At 31.5% G+C, this 18712-nt stretch overlaps 1 protein-coding gene across 4 annotated transcripts; it reads left to right on the plus strand.

The window, feature by feature from the left end:
• The first annotated feature begins 271 nt into the window (after window positions 1–271).
• Hexo2 (beta-hexosaminidase 2) lies at window positions 272–18622 on the plus strand. Of its 4 annotated transcripts, none has more exons than XR_014878162.1 (11): window positions 272–743; window positions 3554–3655; window positions 3938–4150; window positions 12982–13190; window positions 13446–13779; window positions 14604–14745; window positions 15288–15473; window positions 15833–16068; window positions 16453–16688; window positions 16972–17205; window positions 17806–18622. XR_014878162.1 is itself a non-coding variant. In XM_085188760.1 (11 exons), the coding sequence occupies exons 2-10, from the start codon at window positions 3558–3560 to the stop codon at window positions 17151–17153; spliced, it is 1836 nt and encodes a 611-aa protein (XP_085044886.1). In that variant the 5' UTR covers window positions 272–743; window positions 3554–3557; the 3' UTR covers window positions 17806–18622. The 4 variants fall into 4 exon arrangements, 1 of the variants encoding a protein (XP_085044886.1); XR_014878163.1 differs by having other exon boundaries at window positions 272–539; XM_085188760.1 differs by having other exon boundaries at window positions 16972–17153.
• The last annotated feature ends 90 nt before the right edge of the window (window positions 18623–18712 follow it).

Raw genomic sequence — 18712 nt, forward strand, 5'->3', positions numbered from 1 at the left:
TGCCTGGGTACGCAGGGTTGCAGTGTGAAAGATACGGCGTGAAGGTGAAAAAAAATAAATTATTGTTATATTTTATTCATGACACATATCTTTTTAATGGCATTCAAACATACAAAAAAAAAGGACTAAAAAATCGCTTGCTATGTTTATTTTTGTACATAAAAAAAAAACAATAGCACCTATCATAATTACCATACATTAGTTACATAATTGTGACACGGAACTCCCGCCAAATAGCAGAGCTAGTGAGAAGTCGTCGCCAGTCGTCCAATCAGAGTAGTTCGCGCCCTACGCTCGTACGGGCCGGCTTTATCAACGTTTGATAAATATGTTAAAGCAGCGTTCACTTAACCAAATTAACTACTTAAAACCATTTCGAGCAAGTCTCTGACCATATTACACGCGACCCGCCTCGTGAACACCAGTGCGCATATTGCAAAAAAACTAAATAAATAAATAAAACAAAAAAGCTTAGTCCGGTTCAGTTCAACTTTCGCGGGAAAAATAAGAACACTGCGTCTACAGGATACCAATTCAAGGTTACGAATTTTAACTTTAGACGCCTGTGGCTTTGTAATTTTATAATTAGAGTATTTATTTTCTATTTAAAAAATTGTAGCTCTAGTTTTTTAAACAGTCATTTATAATGTATATCAATCAAAAGTGATAGTTGTGTGATTCGTGTGCCAGAAAAGTGGCTGCACTGGGATCTTAATCATAGACTTGATAAATAAATATCAACCGTAAGTCTTTGTTTGTTTTTTTATTTAATGTTTTATACATTTTATTTTTATTAAATTGACATATAGAGATATAATAAACATTACAAAATTAGATAAGTCAAGCTCCTTTTTGTTTGTATTTAATTATTTTGTACAAAATACATTTTTTAGTTTTTTTTTTTATATTTACTCCAATGTACTATTATAATTAAATGATCTAATTTTGTAGTTTTTATTATTTTATTTATAGAAAATAGAAGAAAAAATATTTCACCTTTCGTTCCTGATAGAATTATTTTGTTTTAGGCTCTATAAAATTTAAAATAGACACAAGTTTAGGCAGTTTGTTAATTATTATAACATATTGTTACTATAAATAGCCATATTCAGAGGCTATGTGTTAAAAAATATTAAATTAGCTTCACGCTGTATCCTGCACACAGGAGAATAGCCAAAATGAATCTAGTGTTAAGAAATTCCGTTCCAAACATTCCGCCGAATTTTTGGGGGCATGGCGTGTTGAGTGCCGGGTGTTGAGCCGGGCTTTTGGTATATATTTACCATGACATCTAATTTTTTCACAATATGTGTACGATATAATCAATTTATCATTATTTCTTATAATAATTACCCTGACTCACGTTATTACTACTTGAAATAATAGTTACCTCTTGTATACTTCCTTGCTTACGTAGGTCAATAGATAATATTGACAATAAATAAGTACTTAATTCGCTTTCCTACGATAAATATTTCCGTATGTATTTATATTTAAACGCTACAATACAAAATGTAAATTTCAGCGAAACCGATAAAATAAAGTGCTAGTGCAGTAAAATCGATATTCACACGGCCTTGATAACTAACATAAATGACAAGTGATTTAGATTTTATGAAAATAAAACTATTTTTTTTTGTAGATGACATTTTACATATTAATATAAATTTAAAATTTAATATAAATTAAATTTTGATATAATTTCATACTTTTGAAATAAAATTTATGTATGCTGTTCCCATATTTGCGAATATATAGTAACTCTATTAAAAGTACCTAAAACGGTTTTATTACAAATAAAAATGTTAATTTCGTTTATACGGCGATGGTTTTACACGTGTGCATTACGAGTAAAAAATAATGAAAAACACATATGAAATCTTTTCCTCACTTATAGATATTTTTGTTGTAAATTTTATATTTGTTTATATAATTTTCTTATATCTTGTATAAAATTACAGTAATTTATTATAGTTCTAATTTTGAAGAGTAACGGCGCCGAGGACAAAGATGTTAGAAATTATCATTACTAACGTGCTCTAATGTTTAAAAATTCCGTATATTGATACAATAATAATAATAAACGTATTCACAGTTTTTAAACAAAGTAGAACCTCAGTAAACAAAACTGAAAAGACTAAAATTCCCTTAAGTAAATAAGAAAAATCTAGAATTTGAAAATATCTTTTTATAACATAATTTTAAAATATGTTTACATTAGTCATTAGATTTCTACTTCATTAAAAGAACATAATACATGTATTGTATACAAAAAAATTATAAAACAAAGAAATCACGTATAAAAATTCAGCATTATGCTCTATATTTGGTTTAATTAAAATGATGTCGTGCCAGCTCGCGTGCGGAAGTGTCGCTGCTCTACCGTCGTTCGCGAAGTTCCGATAGTGGAAGCATCAACATCGCGATAAAACGTCCCGTTAGCGCACGCAACACAACACATACTCGTATATGCATATTATGTATATATAATACAATAACTTGAATATTCATTTGATTTAAGTGCTTTCTATATATGGTAGTGAAAAACTGTAAATCTAACGTCGTTATGGGCACTTCAGTAAATTAAACAAGCCTTGTTGATTGTAAAATTAAATATATTGTTCATTTTGTTTTATTAGATACATCGTTTTATAAATAGGAAAAAAATATGTATAATATAAGATAACATTTATAGCAAAAAGGGTACGGATCAAGTATCTGTAGAGTCATAGTAATAATAAAATTAAATTAAATCAGCTTCACGCTGTATCCCGCACACAGCAGGGTAGGCAGAGGGAACCTAATGTTAAGATACTCCGTTCCCCACTTTCTGCCGAATTCTGGAAGCATTGTGTGTTGAGTGGCAGAAAAAATATTTCACTTCCTCGAGTGGAGATCGAACTCACAACCGTCGCGTTACAGTCACACCTTTGTGCGGCTGCGCTACGACGGCCATAGTACTAAAAAAAATATATATATAATGAAAATAGCTGTCACTATTAGTGTCACTGTTACCCTTATCGTTAATTCGTTGTTGTCCAGTATCAATGTATAGCTAGAAACCTCTACTGTTATCTTAATACTAAAAGAAAAAGATTAGATTAGGGACGTTTTATTAAATTCACCAAACGCCTCAGACGCTACTGGTATTATCAATTTATTAAGTATACAACGGTCTTTGAAGTCAGTTTTGAGTGTTGTGAGTTCGATTCCCACTCGAGGAAATAAAATATTAAGTATTTTCATATTTTTACTCTGGTTTCGAAGCGCGACGTTGAGTTCCGCCACTCATCATGCTATGCCATTAGAAATTGGCGGAAACGGTTGGGGAACGGTTAACACCTAACACTAGGTGCCCTCTACCTACCCTGCTGTGTGAAGTTAAAAAAATAAATAAAACAGGTTAAGTTTCGATGTTTCGTTTTTAAACTTAAACGTTAATAATATCGTTGAAAAATAAAATAAAAGTCATAATCGTTTAATTGAAATTAAAAGAGAAATTATATTTTTATTATAATAAAAAAAAAAACCATAAGACTAATTTTATTTTTAGGAAAATGACTGCGTGGTGGATCGTTGCCATTTTGGTGGTAATGCATACAGTGAGCTGCGATGACGATACGATTGAACATAACATTACGCCAGTTGAATACGAGTAAGTTTAAAAAATATATTTAGTTAAATATTTGTTGAATATTATGTTAAATATTACAAATATTTATATACATACGTAAATATACACAAAAATATTATACAAATACTTACATTTTTCTTCTTTTTGTAACTAATCTGAGAGTATTTTTAACTTGCTTAGCTGTAATAAAAAAAGATTGCTTATGTATTTATTAATAGCCATAAATAAATATAATAGATTATTACTATAAACCAAAATTACAAAGGAAACCATTTATTTAATTTCAACTATTTTCATTATTAGACCATCATGGACGTACAGATGTGTTCCTGACGAAGGATGCCAACGGTCTGAGCGTCCACAACCTGGAAATGTTAACGGTTCTTCGTCATTATCAAATTTCAATACTGTGGATGTCTGCAGGACAGTTTGTGGAAGATTCGGCGGTCTTTGGCCACGGCCCGCCACAGTTGCTTTGAGTACTCAAACTGTCAAAATACATCCTAATTATTTGAGGTACGTAATGTACAATATATAAAATCGAAAGGTCACTCACTCATCACGAAATCTCAGAAACTACATGTGCTAGGAATCTCAAATTTTGCATATGAGTTACTTATAGGATGTAGGTGCTCGCTAAGACGGGAATTTGTAATATTCAACTTCTAAGGGGTTGTTTTTGGGGTTGAAAGTTTGTATAAAACTTCGTCCCTACAAATGCTAGGAGTCTCAAATTTATAGGACGTAGGTACTCACGGAGACAGAAATTATTAATAACGTAGTTCACGCAGGCGAAGCCGCGCGCGGTCCGCTAGTGTACAATATATACTTGTACTTATTTTTCTATCCCGATCTATCCCGCACACAGCATGTTAGGTTAGAGGGAATCTAGTGATAAGACACTGTTTTCCTAATTTTCCCCCATATTCTGGAGACATTGCGTATTGAGTGGCGGAATTCAAAGCCGCGCTTTGCTTCGACACCAGAGCGAAGAAATGAAAATGTTAATATAAATTAATATTTAATTTAATCGAGTGGGCATCGAATCCACAACCAGTCGAACAATCCAGTCGAATCGACGTGCCTGGAATAACTGTCATATTATATTATACATATTATTTTACATTTCTATTGTGACAGTTTTAAGAATTATTGTTAATAAATATTTACTTATTATCTGTAGTTTGTAATTAAAGGCAAAATAACATTCATATCATATTGTATGCTGAAAAACCCACTTTACAGATACGTGTATCTACTTATTGAAGTGTGGTTTTCAGATAAAATGTTATCGTATTTAGACCATTACTTCGACAGGTATTTCGCTTTTAGTAAGTTTTTATAAAAAAAAAACTCATAGTATTTTATGTAAAAAAACGATATGAAACTTATAGAGTAGAAAGTAGAGAAACTAACGTAGAGAGTTCATCCATAATATTTTTCCATTTCTCAAAACTCAAGCTTTTGAATAGATCTATTTTTTATTTGTTTTTATCCCTTTTTAATGCTAGTATTACTGATGCCAGAGTATGTGAATATACACGCGGCGATTGTGGGTTTGATTCCCACTCGAGGAAATAAAATATTTAATACTTGAGCTCCGCCACTCAACACGCCTCCTAAATTCGACTTAAAGTAGGAAACAGATTTTCTTAACACAAGCCCTCTGACTACCCTGCTACATGTGAAATACAGCTAGAACTTTCAGGAAATGGAGTATAACTTGACATTAAATTTAAAATTAAACACATATATTATTTGCAAAGAAAGCAACGAGCAAAAGATTTTGGCGATAGATAGTTTTCAAGTAAGAATTGAAATTACAAGTAAGAAGTATTTTTTTCTTTGCCATCACATCATTTATTTTGCATTACAGCATGCACCATGTAGCCTTTAAATCACTTTAGGACTAACCTAGCTGCTTCATTCATAATTCATTTAATCAACACGACAAGTGTGCCTTGACCTTTGACACAGTCCATTGATCCCGTTGAAGCTCTGGTACTTAGTTTAACTTTTGATTTTTGTAATCATGTTTATTACTAATTTAATTATTAAATAAAAAAAATTGTTTACTGTTTTTTTAATTTTAAAATACATTTATACACAATCTATATCGATACTTGTAATAGAACTCAAAACAATGTTTTTTAATTTTTTACTGTTTGTCTGTGCGTTTCTTCACACTTATCTCAGAAACAGCTTAATCGATTAAATTGCAGTTGTGTTTTTTGGCAAGTTTCCCTTTATATTTAGTATTTGTTTTATTTTAATAATTTTAAAAATAAAAAGTTATAGCTGTATTATTGAATTGGCTGAAACTTTACTTTTAAATATAGGTATTAATTTTTTAAATGATATTATTAGAAAGCGAAAGCAATAAAGATTAGCAAATTAATAATTCTGTAGTCCAGGCGGGCGAAGCCGCGAGCGGGTCGCTAGTAATACATAAATTCATATATATGTCATAACATTTATAATTAATGGAGTACATGGTACTATAAATCTTTAGTGATATCAAAATTGTTCAAGTAAATCAACGAGATAAGCCAGATAATTGTCAAAATACAATTATATACTCGTGTGTAATGTGTTGTGTAGGGTTTATATTATATGTTTAAATTGAAATGTCAAATGAAATTTTAATATACTACTATTATATTACTATTAAAAATATATTCCCAATAAGTACACGTAATATCTAGTATAGTATAGTAAAAAATGTACTGGAAAATAAAAAAAAGAACTCTAAGGAATTTATACATTAAAAATTAAAAAAAACACATACGTACAACGTACATGCATGTTATATTGATGAGCTATAAATTGTAAAAAAATTCCATAACCATGATAAGATACAAATAACACGGATACGAATATTACTTGTAACTATTATTATGCTCTACATATTATTATAATAGTTGTACGAGTATATCTATTTACTGACTGACATAAAAATATATATTGTACTGACAATAACATATAGTCAGTCTACTTCTGACATAAATAGTGGATTTCGTAATAAATTTCTACCTTAAAATTATCTACTTCATTTCTATTTTCTCCTTAATAATTCAACTTAAATTTCAAAATAATTATTATAAATTATTTTATATATTATGAATTATTTTTGTGCAGTATAAAAACGTGTAAGTAAAAAATAAATTCAGCTTATATAGCGGTTTCAAAAATTACTCATTGAATATGTAGAACAGTAATTAGTGCAACAAAGCACTTCACATAGTCAAATTGTTCTCTGAATAGGTCACTAGAAACTCATTAACAATTTCGAAATACACAGCATTGTTCAATGTTCATATGTAAAGCATATTAAGCATTAATAATATAGACTAGGATTGCGTATCCGTTCAGTCTTTAGACTTCTTTTTCTTCTTTCTGGCAATAATCTCTGCCTTCATGCTCAACTTACTCTATTTTGCACGGCATTCAACATCCTAGGTAATTAGACCTCTTCTCATGTCCTGCATCATGACATCTAACCAGCGCTTCCTTGGGCGTCCGAGAGATCTCACTCCAAGGATTGATATATAGGTATATGATAGTCTTTAGAGTATACATACATTACTTATTTCTAATTAATCACATAGACATTTTTTATACAAGGAAGTAATGTCGACAAAAATAACCTTACAAGGTCTTAAAAAACTCAAATGCAACAAACCGTGAAGCTCACATAAGGTGAAACGTCATAGTTATTATAATACAATCTATTATATTATATTTCAAAACAAACAGAATAAAATTAACTTAATATAAAAAAAAACATTATAAAAAAATATTAAAGAACAGGTAGATAGATGCCAGTTACAGATCATTCTGAATTCATTGTTGAATATGTATTCGAAATGAGACGCTTAGCCCAATGTTTTATTATTTCAACCTTGCACAATTTGCAGTGATTGCATAGATAGCGGAGCAGTGCTTTATACGAGTACTGTTCCAGTGTGTGTGTCTGTTGGATTTATAAAATTCTGTATAATTCATTTAAATATGATTTTAAATATTATTCCATGAATCGAATAAGATATATATAATATATCGAATAGATAGAATAAGAGTCATTTGGGGAAAGTGGGCGCACTTTAACTTTGGAATCTCACTGTATTGGTGAAATTAGTAAAATAAAAGTATTATTTCGAAATAAGCATTTTTTATTCTATAAATCTAAATAAACTCAATATGCCTTTTAGTTTTTGTTTGAAATGTTAAAAAAAAACGAAACTCGGGTAAATCAACGATTTGCTTGTGTTAATATTATTGAATCTCTTTTATTACATATTTTTACTCTTTTACTTATATGACGTACCAATATTTAGGGTTTTGAGATACAGGAGTCAACTGCGCTTACTTACCCCAAATGATCATATCCCAATAATTTAGTATATAAATTGTATAATTCAGTATGGGGACTATTAGGATCCTCATATACAGGATTAAGGTTTATTTTACCTGGCTATAAACAGTAAATTATGAGCATATTTTCCTTTTAACAATTATAAAAACGCGAGATTTAGAACGAGATGTAGATCTTTAAAGATTTAAGTATGAAAGTTATAAATATGTAACAGAATATAATAAATATTAAACTCCAGGTGTATCTTATCCGAGTCTATCTGTTCCAAAGTCCCGTGACACAACGTCACGGCAGCGTCTACGTATCGTATTGTGGCATACGATTTATTAAGAATATTTATAGCGTAGACGCCATCGCCATTTATTTTTATATCATACTTTAGAACTATCACGTCACTTATTACGCTCTGTTATAGTTTACTTTATTTTTCTCTCAAAAAAATCTTTGTTCTCCATATTGCTGTTATATGTACCTTATCGTATAATTGTATTTTTTATTAATATTTTATATGCAACAAGGAATAAATTATTTAAAAAAATATATAGAACTGATGAAATTTCTAGCTATTTTTATTAAATAAGATAAATTCTTTAAAAATATGCTATTTTGCCCCCATAAAATTTAATGAAAATACTATTCTAGAAATTTTTAATGAAAATACTATATTCAGTAATAGAGTAAATATATTCAGCGATAATATATATATACGTGATAAAAAGTTGAATTTTTAGATTTTAAAATAACACGATATGTGTACATTCCATGAATCGAAAAAGATAAATGAATAGTTTCTTTGAACTCTATAAAAACACAAATCTCAATTCGAAGAATATTTAATTTTAAACATAAATATTTTAGTGTATTATCAAGACCAATAAAATGTAACTTTCTGTCACTTTTTAATTGTATATAAATACTAAGTAACTCGTGCAACAATTGACAAGTGCACTATAAATGTAAAGTTTTGATCATCAACTGGAGCTTTAGCGGTCATTGCTCGGCGGTCCCTTGATGCCCGTTTGGAAGGGCTCGCCATTATAAGTCTTTTTATTTTATTCCTGGGAGCCATCCAACCACTTCGCAGACTGCAGCTAAATTTAGCTTCTAGTATACGTTCTGTAACAGAGTAGCTATCTTTGTAAACAATGTTGTAAGCTAATGCTAAAAAAATTATAATAGTAAGTTTATTATAATAACACTACAATTATTTTATTAATATTATACAAATTACAACAAATTAAACGCTGTAGTAACAAAATGTCAAAATGAACCTTGAAAGTAAATACGCGCATTTAACTAGTGCACATCTGTGCATAGAGCTTATATAGCTAAAAGTAAAAAAAAATGTTTTATATACTTAATTAATCAATTTAAGCATCTAATAACCCATTTAAATGAAATAATTAATCAAAATGCATTTAATATTCCTTTGTGGTTACCGACTAAATGTCATCTGGCATTACACCGTAACGTTTGTTCTGTTAGTACTTACTATACAATAATGAACTTAAATGACTTCATAATTTCATTGATTGTTACGACCGTGCCTTGAATACAATTTAATGAACAGGTGCTATTACTTCGTAATGGTTTTATTGTAGTAGTCGTTTTTTCAGATGTAAGTGATTACGTAAGAGATATAATTTAAAATAAAGAAGTTTATTTTTGTTTTTTTTTTGTTTTGTTGATTTACATTGCGGCGGACCAGCCGGCGTTGAAGGAAAACTAGGTCAGAGTAGAACCTGGATCTTCTGTTGTAGGCTTTAAAATGCCCATTAACGCTTTCGTCCACTGTCTGAGTTTCTCTTTTTCCTTAACCAAATCCGAAAATTTTCTCCTAGATCCCCCTTCCGAAGAACCTTTCTTAAAATGAACCTATAATAGCTGACATCTGATTGCTGAGATCATAAATTATGACAGATTTCAAATATTTTAATTTAAACGTTTAAATCAATCCAACAATATAAATAGTGGAGTCAGATTTGCTTAATATTACACTGAGAATATATCTATAAATAGGAGGGGAGAAGCAATATGGAAAGTAAAGAAAGAATTTATATATAAGATACTTTATGTTACTTCGCAAAATGCAAAAAGTATACTCGTATGAGAAATGAATTAAAATTTCACCAGTAATATTTATTTATATCAACGGAAACAATACAGTGGTTAATGAGATAAATATTCATAAAACTTGTGTAAAGTTGTGTAATTGTTTAAAACTTGTAATTAAAGATTATAGTACGTTATCATTTTGTCATTTAATGGAGGACAAAATAATACAGAATGTGCCGGGCAAGTGCGAGTCAGAACTCCCACCGAGGGTTCCGTACCAAATTCAGGATTGTAGGTCAATGGGAAGTAAAACTTATAAAAGTTGACAAATTTATGTTTGCAGGCATTTTATATGAAAAGGAGTAATAGATTTCTTCTGTAATACTTCAATATAAATTTCCATTTTCCGAACCTTTTTTCTTTCTGAAGAAAGTTCTCACTTTTTTAAAAAAAATCGAAATAGTAGGTCTACGGGAAATATCCTATAGGTTTTGATTACGGGGCGTATTTCAGTGCTCGTATCTTTTGATTGGATTGACTTAAAAGCTAGATTTTGTCTGTAGTCCAAGGGATCTTAATAATCTTATAAATACGTAAATAATTTAAAGTGAAAATAATTATAGTAAAAAAATAAAATTGTGGTTTCTTAAAATATAAAAATTTCAGTCAAATTCTAAAGTGCACAAACGAATAATAAAAATGATATTGAAAGAGATGAGATCATCGCCATCTTGATATTAGAATATAACAATATTTATTTAGTATTCTTGTAAATTAGCAAAGTGAGAGGGTGAACGACCGTTTTATAAGATATAACGTTATTTCAACGATCTTTGATCATTCATTTGACAGTTAAATCGTGATTGCCAAGTCGGGAGTATAACCGCCCACTGTCTACTTTATTAATGGTACACACCATATATAGAGACAGGGACAACTTGGAAAGATATGGAGTGAAGTTGGAATAGAATAAAATAATAATCAACTTCACGCTGTATCCCGCACCCAGCAGGGTAGGCAGAAGGAATCTAGTGTTGAGACACTCTATTCCCCACATTCTGCCGAATTCTGGAGGCATTGCGTGTTGAGTGGCAGAACTCAACGCCGCGCCTTACCTTGACACCAGAGCGAACAAATGGAAATATAAACGTAAATAAATATTTCACTTCCTCGAGTGGGGATCGAACCCACAACCGTCGTGTTACAGTCACACCCTTGTGCCACTGCGCCACGACGGTCTCACTTGGAATAGAATGAATTAGAAAACTTTGTTAATTTCGATGGAAATATTTTAACATAAATAAATGAGAGTCGAGCTTACAATTTGCATCTTCATCTTTGCAATTTGGATCTTCTCACTTCTTATTTAAGTGATAGGATTCAAAAGGTAAATGTCAACGGGAAACTATCACACGGGTCACCTGTAGCATTGGGGGTGCCTCAAGGCTCTATTCTGGGTCCGTTTTTGTTCCTTTTGTACATTAATGACTTACCTCACCTTGTGAGAGATATCTGTGAAATGGTGTTGTTTGCAGATGATACATCTTTAGTTTTTAAGGTTAATAGACGGCAATTGGAAATTGACGATGTAAACAATGCTCTTTCTAGGATATTACACTGGTTTAGTGCCAATAACTTGCTTTTAAATAGTAGTAAAACTAAATGTATCAGGTTCTTTACTAAGAATGTTCAACAAGTAGAAACCAGGGTTTTGATGAACAATAAGGAACTTAAAGTAGTTAATGAAACTGTTTTCTTAGGTATAACATTAGATGCTAAGTTACAATGGGGTCCGCATATAGAAACTTTATCTGGTAGACTTAGTTCGGCAGCGTATGCTGTCCGTAAGATTCGTCAACTGACCGATGTTGACACCGCGCGTTTAGTATACTTCAGCTATTTTCATAGCATTATGTCTTACGGCCTATTACTTTGGGGTAGTGCCGCTGACATAGATACCATTTTCGTGCTCCAAAAACGGGCTGTCCGAGCAGTCTATAAAATGTGTCCACGGGAGTCACTAAGGAATACATTCAAAGACTTTAACATCCTCACACTACACTCCCAATATATTTACGACAACTTAGTATATGTGCATAAAAATATTAATAAACTTAATAAAAACAGTGACCTCCATCAATATAATTTAAGAAATAAAAATAAGCTTGCTGTGCCCTTCTCTAGGCTCCATAAAGTGTCTCACTCATTCGTAGGTCAAAATATACACTTTTATAACAAACTTCCAAACGACGTGGTTAATTTATCACTGAACAAATTTAAAAAAGTGGTAAAGCACAGGCTCTGCCAAAAAGCTTATTACTCTGTTAAAGATTATGTTCGCGATAAAGATGTTTGGAAATGAGTTGCTCTATTTCTAAGTTCAAATTGTTAATTGTGATTTATAACAAATGTTGGCATTTAAAAAGAGTGGCCATGAGTTTCTTTGCCTGTATCTTCTCATGAGCTCAACCATTTGAACGGGCTTTTTTCAAGTCAAAATTGCACATTTTTTTTTGCTTATTTTGTTCTTCATTTTTTTTTATCTTTTATGACATGTCCAAGTGAATGTTAAGCATTTTTATGGAATAAAGATATTTTGACTTTGACTTTGACTTTGACAATTATCGAGCATCACACTTCTATGACGTCACGCCGCGATAAATTAAGATAGTTCCTATTTCTTATTATTAAACACTGATATTGCTATGTAATATGATTGTTTAGTACATTTTAAATCAAAAAAATATGTATTTTGCAATTTTGGTATTGTAAAAATTGCAAATTGCAAAAAAGGAAGGTAAGACACTTGGCTCCCAACTTTCTGCTAAAGTTTCAAGATAAATTCATACAAATTCTGAAAATCAAAAAAATATTACAAGGTACAATTTTTTTACAATTTTTTCTTTTTTTATTGCAGATTCGATCTCAGCAATGCTCCTGTGGAGACTCGTGATATTTTAGTAGAGATGACTCAAGTGGCTTCCCAATATCTCTTAGACGAATGTGATGGTAATGTAACTGATATTGTGGACACTCCTGTAGTAGTTTATATTACGGTGAAAACTAGCAACTTAGATCTAACTTGGGAGACTGATGAACAGTACCGCTTAGATGTTCAAAGCAAAGGTAATTGAATATTATTTGAAAATATTTTAAAGGATGGGGCATTGAGTTGTTTATATAACTAAAATTGAGATAAAATTTTAAAAAGGGAACTTTTCGATGAGAAATTTAAAGTAAATTATACAATTTTTAATGCACGTAACTTAAACAACCTAATAATATAATTTTTATTTAGTGTTATCTAATTTAGTTGAACATCGAATTACTGACAAAGATATGATTACTTAAAAAGTTAATCCATTGTCCTATTATTTTCAGAGAAAAGTTCCGTAGTCCATATTGCAGCGGAAACTGTGTTCGGAGCGCGACATGCTCTAGAAACATTCACACAGTTAGTCTCAGGAGATAAACCAGATTATACCGACCAATACAAATGTAGCCTCCGTTTAGTCGCAGGTGCTAAAATATGGGATCGACCCGTTTATAAGCACAGGGGCCTCGTTCTGGATACTTCTAGAAATTTTATACCAATGGATGACATAAAAAAAATGGTAGACGCCATGGGGAGCGTTAAGATGAACGTTTTTCATTGGCATGCAACTGATTCTCACAGCTTTCCTTTAGAATCCACACGAGTTCCTCAATTCACCAGGTAATATTCATTTATTAGTGGCTATTCTTGATTTAATAATAATTTATATGCTTATAATGAATGACCCATTTAATAATTAAAAGGAAATAGTAGTCTAATTAAAATTCGTTAGTTTAAAACAATGCGTGTTTTTTAGCTTAACGTCAAACCTGTGCATTTCCGTCTTTACTTTCTTTATTATTACTACGGTCAATTGATTTGATACGACTACGCTTGACTTCGCTTTCGATAATAAAATACTGTTGAGTAATTAATTTAATAAGAAATATATGCTAATATGGTTATATTTGCGTTAAATAAGTGTAGGAAAATATTAAATTACTGCTTAAAATTAATAATCAATTTCTTGGACGTTTCATTTTGGAATTGTCTATGTTAAAAAAATATATTTTATGTTATAAAATACAATAATACGCATGCGGTATTCAGTTTTAAAAGGTAATGTGTTTAGTTATAGGAAAAAAGAGAGTTCAAAAGATACACACTCTTAGGTACCTACATACTCAATAATGTTCGAACAGTATATTTTTTTCATATCATTTCCGTTTTTATGCTTCATGTATCCATCAAATAGTATACTAGTAGAGAGGAACTTAATAATAGGCCACTCAGTTAACCTTGCAGCCTACAGGCAATGCCTAACTCTTAAGGCATTGCCTGTTGATTGGTTGAACTTAACGCCGCACTTTGTCTTGTTACGAGACCAAAGAAATAAAAATATAACATTTATTCGAATGGAAATCGAACCTACAATCGTTACGTTCACGACGGCTTCTTTTTTCTTGCTTTTTTTTCATATTTTATTTATTTGTCCATATTAATAGATATGGTGCGTATTCAGCATACGAGATATACACAACAGATGAAGTTCGTGAATTAGTTCATTACGCAAAAGTTCGTGGAGTTCGTGTGGTCATAGAAATTGACTCTCCGGCGCATGCGGGTAACGGATGGCAGTGGGGAAAGGTTAGTTATAGGAATTTATTAAATCTTATTATAATAATATTATTTCACAATTTCTCACTTTTTTGCTTATAATAGGGAACGGAGATATGTTAATGTAAAGGCATTTTTCGTACTTTACTTTTCACCTGAATTCGAAATATATATTTTTTCATTTTTTACGTATCCCACGTAAAACAGAGTAAGGTGAAGGTTTTGTGTAAGAACACTCTGTGCCCCACATAAAGCTATAAGGGAATATGAAAATAATTAAAATATTAACATTCCTCCAAGTGTGAATCGAACACACCACTATCATCGTTTAGAATCAGATGCTATTCCACTGCAGTGCGATGAGTTCAGGAGCGATTTTTTTTAGTTTTCTTTCACGGAAGAACACTTTAACCCTTTAATTATAACATTTCGAAATTTCGTCAACAAATGGAATATTTTTTTTATTACAAATTAAAATCAAAGAGGCGTCTAAAATTTATTTTCAATTTACTTGATAAAAAACTAATGATAATTTTGGCATACTGTTAATCATTATTAAATTTACTTACCAGGAGTATGGTTACGGAGATTTAGCCGTGTGTGTAAACGCTAAAGCATGGCGTAATCTCTGCATACAACCGCCGTGCGGTCAGTTAAATCCTGCTAACCCGACGATGTATCGAGTTCTACGCAATTTGTATAGGGATCTGGCGGAAACCTTGCCCAAACCAACTTTATTCCACGTGGGAGGCGATGAGGTAATGTGCTTTAATATTTTTAAGTTATGAATGTTATAGAATACATTAGTATAAATTGTATATAACTTGAAAATTTTGTTTTGGAGGGTTGCCAAAAAAACTAATAAGGCACGAAAACTATCATGGCAAGGAATATCAAAACAGTTCGTTGTGGTTGCTTGGCTGAACTAAACAGTGCGCTTGTCATACGACTTACCAGATCAAAAATAAAAGAATTAAAAGTAATCATTCCCAGAGTGGAAGTCGCACCCACCATCTTGCTTATAGACAGACGCTATTCTACGACCATCACGACGACTTCCTGAAATGGAAGAGTTATATTTATTTTTCATATTAAATATCACAATTCTTTTTGTCAGGTTTTCTTTAGCTGCTGGAATTCGTCAGAAGAAATAACAACGTACATGCAAAACAAAGGCTACGATATAACAACGGAAGGGTTCATCAAATTATGGGCGGAGTTTCATGAGAATGCACTTAAAATTTGGGATGAGGAGTTAGCAGCAACCGGACAAACAGACAAATTACCTGTCATGATATGGTCATCTGAACTAACACAACCTCAAAGGATACAGAAATACTTGCATAAGGATAGGTGAGGATTTATATACATACAAAATATACATACGAAATACAACTTTAGAATTCATAGAAGCTCGGGAATCAATAAACAGTTTTTAATTAACCCACCCCATAAGTCTCGGATAAAACATATGGTGTGTTCCCAAAGATATATGGTATTTAGACCACGGGTTTTGGGGAAACACGAAATATTCGCTCGAGAAAATTAATTATATTTTTTTTTATTTCCTCCCACTGGTAACAAGGCAAAAGCGTGGCGTTGAGCTCCGTCACTCAATACAGCCGCTTCGACATTTCGGCGACCCTGCCCTGCTCAGCCTACGCTGCCACATGCAGAATAAAGGGTGAAACTGAAAAAAAATCAGAAACCCAAATAACATTCCAAATATGATTTCAGATACGTAATCGAAGTATGGGAACCCATAAACAGTCCTCTCTTAACCCAGCTCATTCGTCTCGGATACAACACAGTGTCCGTACCCAAAGATATATGGTACTTGGACCATGGGTTTTGGGGAAATACGAAATATTCTAATTGGAGAAAAATGTATTCTCACATGTTACCGCGCGACCCCAACATGTTGGGTGGCGAGGTCGCCATGTGGAGTGAGTACGTTGACTCACAAGGTTTAGGTAAGTTTATTTTATAGTTAACTGACGTAAAATAAGAAAGAAAAAAAATAGAATATTATGTTTGAAAAAATCACTTTTTAATTTTTGGCAAAATTTCTTTTGTTTTAGTTATATTAGACTTTGGTGTAATTTTGAAAAAAAATGGTTGGTTTTGGTTTCATTTAAAGTGGTGATACTCTATACGAGTATATGTATCAGCGGAAACCTTAAAAGTATATTTTATATTTTGAATTTCTATATCTTCTCTTGGAAGTACAACACTATAAAGAGTTATAATCGGCAGAAACTCGCGTATGGCCTCGTGCGGCTGCTGTGGCTGAGCGGCTGTGGGCGGACCCCAACAGTGGTGCCGCCGTCGCCGAGCCGCGCCTGCAGCGTCTGCGCGCGCGACTCGCCGCGCGGGGCACGCGCGCAGACGTGCTGGCGCCTGCCTGGTGCGCACAGCACGACTCGCACTGCACCTAGGTGAGTGAGGCGATTCAAAGAGAAGAAGACATGACCCTCTCTATCGCAGTTGGTGAGGAATAAGTAAACTGCGTCAGAAATGCATGAAACTAAAATTCCAACACATTATAATAAACTCCATTTCCACATTTTGAATAGCTACGATGCCACATTGGATATTGTATTAACAAAAAAAAACATTTTATATCGCATCAACAACATACAAACACAGCTTATTTTTTACATGTTTAAAGTATTATTTCATATTAAGGAAAGAAAAATACTTGTTAAAAACACATATAACTCTACAGAGACGCTATCAACATAAATATCTTGTAACAACCATATAAGGATTTCGACGTAGACCGATGATAACGTATGGCTAAATTTGTCAGAGCACTTGCACGGTTTCTGAGAGGCGTTGGCAGTCGTGAGTTCGATTCCTACTTGAAGGAATGAAATATTTAATATTTTCATTACTTCATTCTGATAACGAAGCAAAGGGCGCGTTAATTACCGCCACTCACAACACACAGTGCGTCCACAATTTGGCGGAAAATGGGAAACGAAAGTGTCTTAATGGGAACAGAGTGTCTTAACATTAGGTTCCCAAGCTTCGTCTGCTTACCCCTATGCGCAATACCTATATTATTTATAATTTTCTTTTCACCAGATCCTGTGACTTCCGTGTGATGAAAGGACAACCAAAGACATCAATTATTTGATACTATTTATGTTATAAATTATTAATAATTATTGTACTTACTGAAAATATTTTTACCAATTGCATAATAATTATGATAAATAATATTTTTATGAATTAAAATATATTTATTACATATTTATTAAATTATATAATTGGAGGTAAATATTTACAATAGAGTAAATGGAAAAGACTGGATATTCAATATTTTTGTATTAAAATTAAAATTTTATCGATTTCTAGTCGATTTTATATGACTGCAAAAAAAATTGTCTTAATTTAAAAAAAAACTTCTACTTCTATATATAGAAAAGAATTGTGATTTTTGTACTTTACGGCTGCTCTAATTGTTTTAAAAAAAGCTTTTAACTTCTTCATATATATGTAGATATGTATGTCACTATATGAAAATATTTTATATGTATTATTGTTTAATATAATTTATTAAAATATAAAAGACAACTATTTTATATATTGAACTATGATCGCAAAGGATCTCGTTTTTTTTATTTTGTACTTTAGACTTAAGTTTATTTGCAATTTAATTATAAGGGTTAATATGCTTTTATCTACTTAATAACACAAAGATAAGTTTTTATAATTATTTATTATTGTGATAATTGCAATAAGGCGTAATTCACACTGCTTTGTATATTTCAAATATTTTATGTATAAATAAATATAAATTTTATAATCACATAGATTTATAAAATACACAAGCCAGTATGAACATCGCTTAAAATAAGCTAAGTCAATTGCGTACTGAAATAAAATTATTTTTTTAAAATTTCGGTCTATTATTGCCAATATTTTCAAGCTACAACTAATTAACCAAATATAATAATCGATCGTTGACTAAATAGCATAAAGTGCTAAC

This window comes from Heliconius melpomene, chromosome 7, assembly GCF_056956725.1.
Source record: "Heliconius melpomene rosina isolate 202511_hmr_F chromosome 7, ASM5695672v1, whole genome shotgun sequence".
NCBI classification, from domain to species: domain Eukaryota; kingdom Metazoa; phylum Arthropoda; class Insecta; order Lepidoptera; family Nymphalidae; genus Heliconius; species Heliconius melpomene.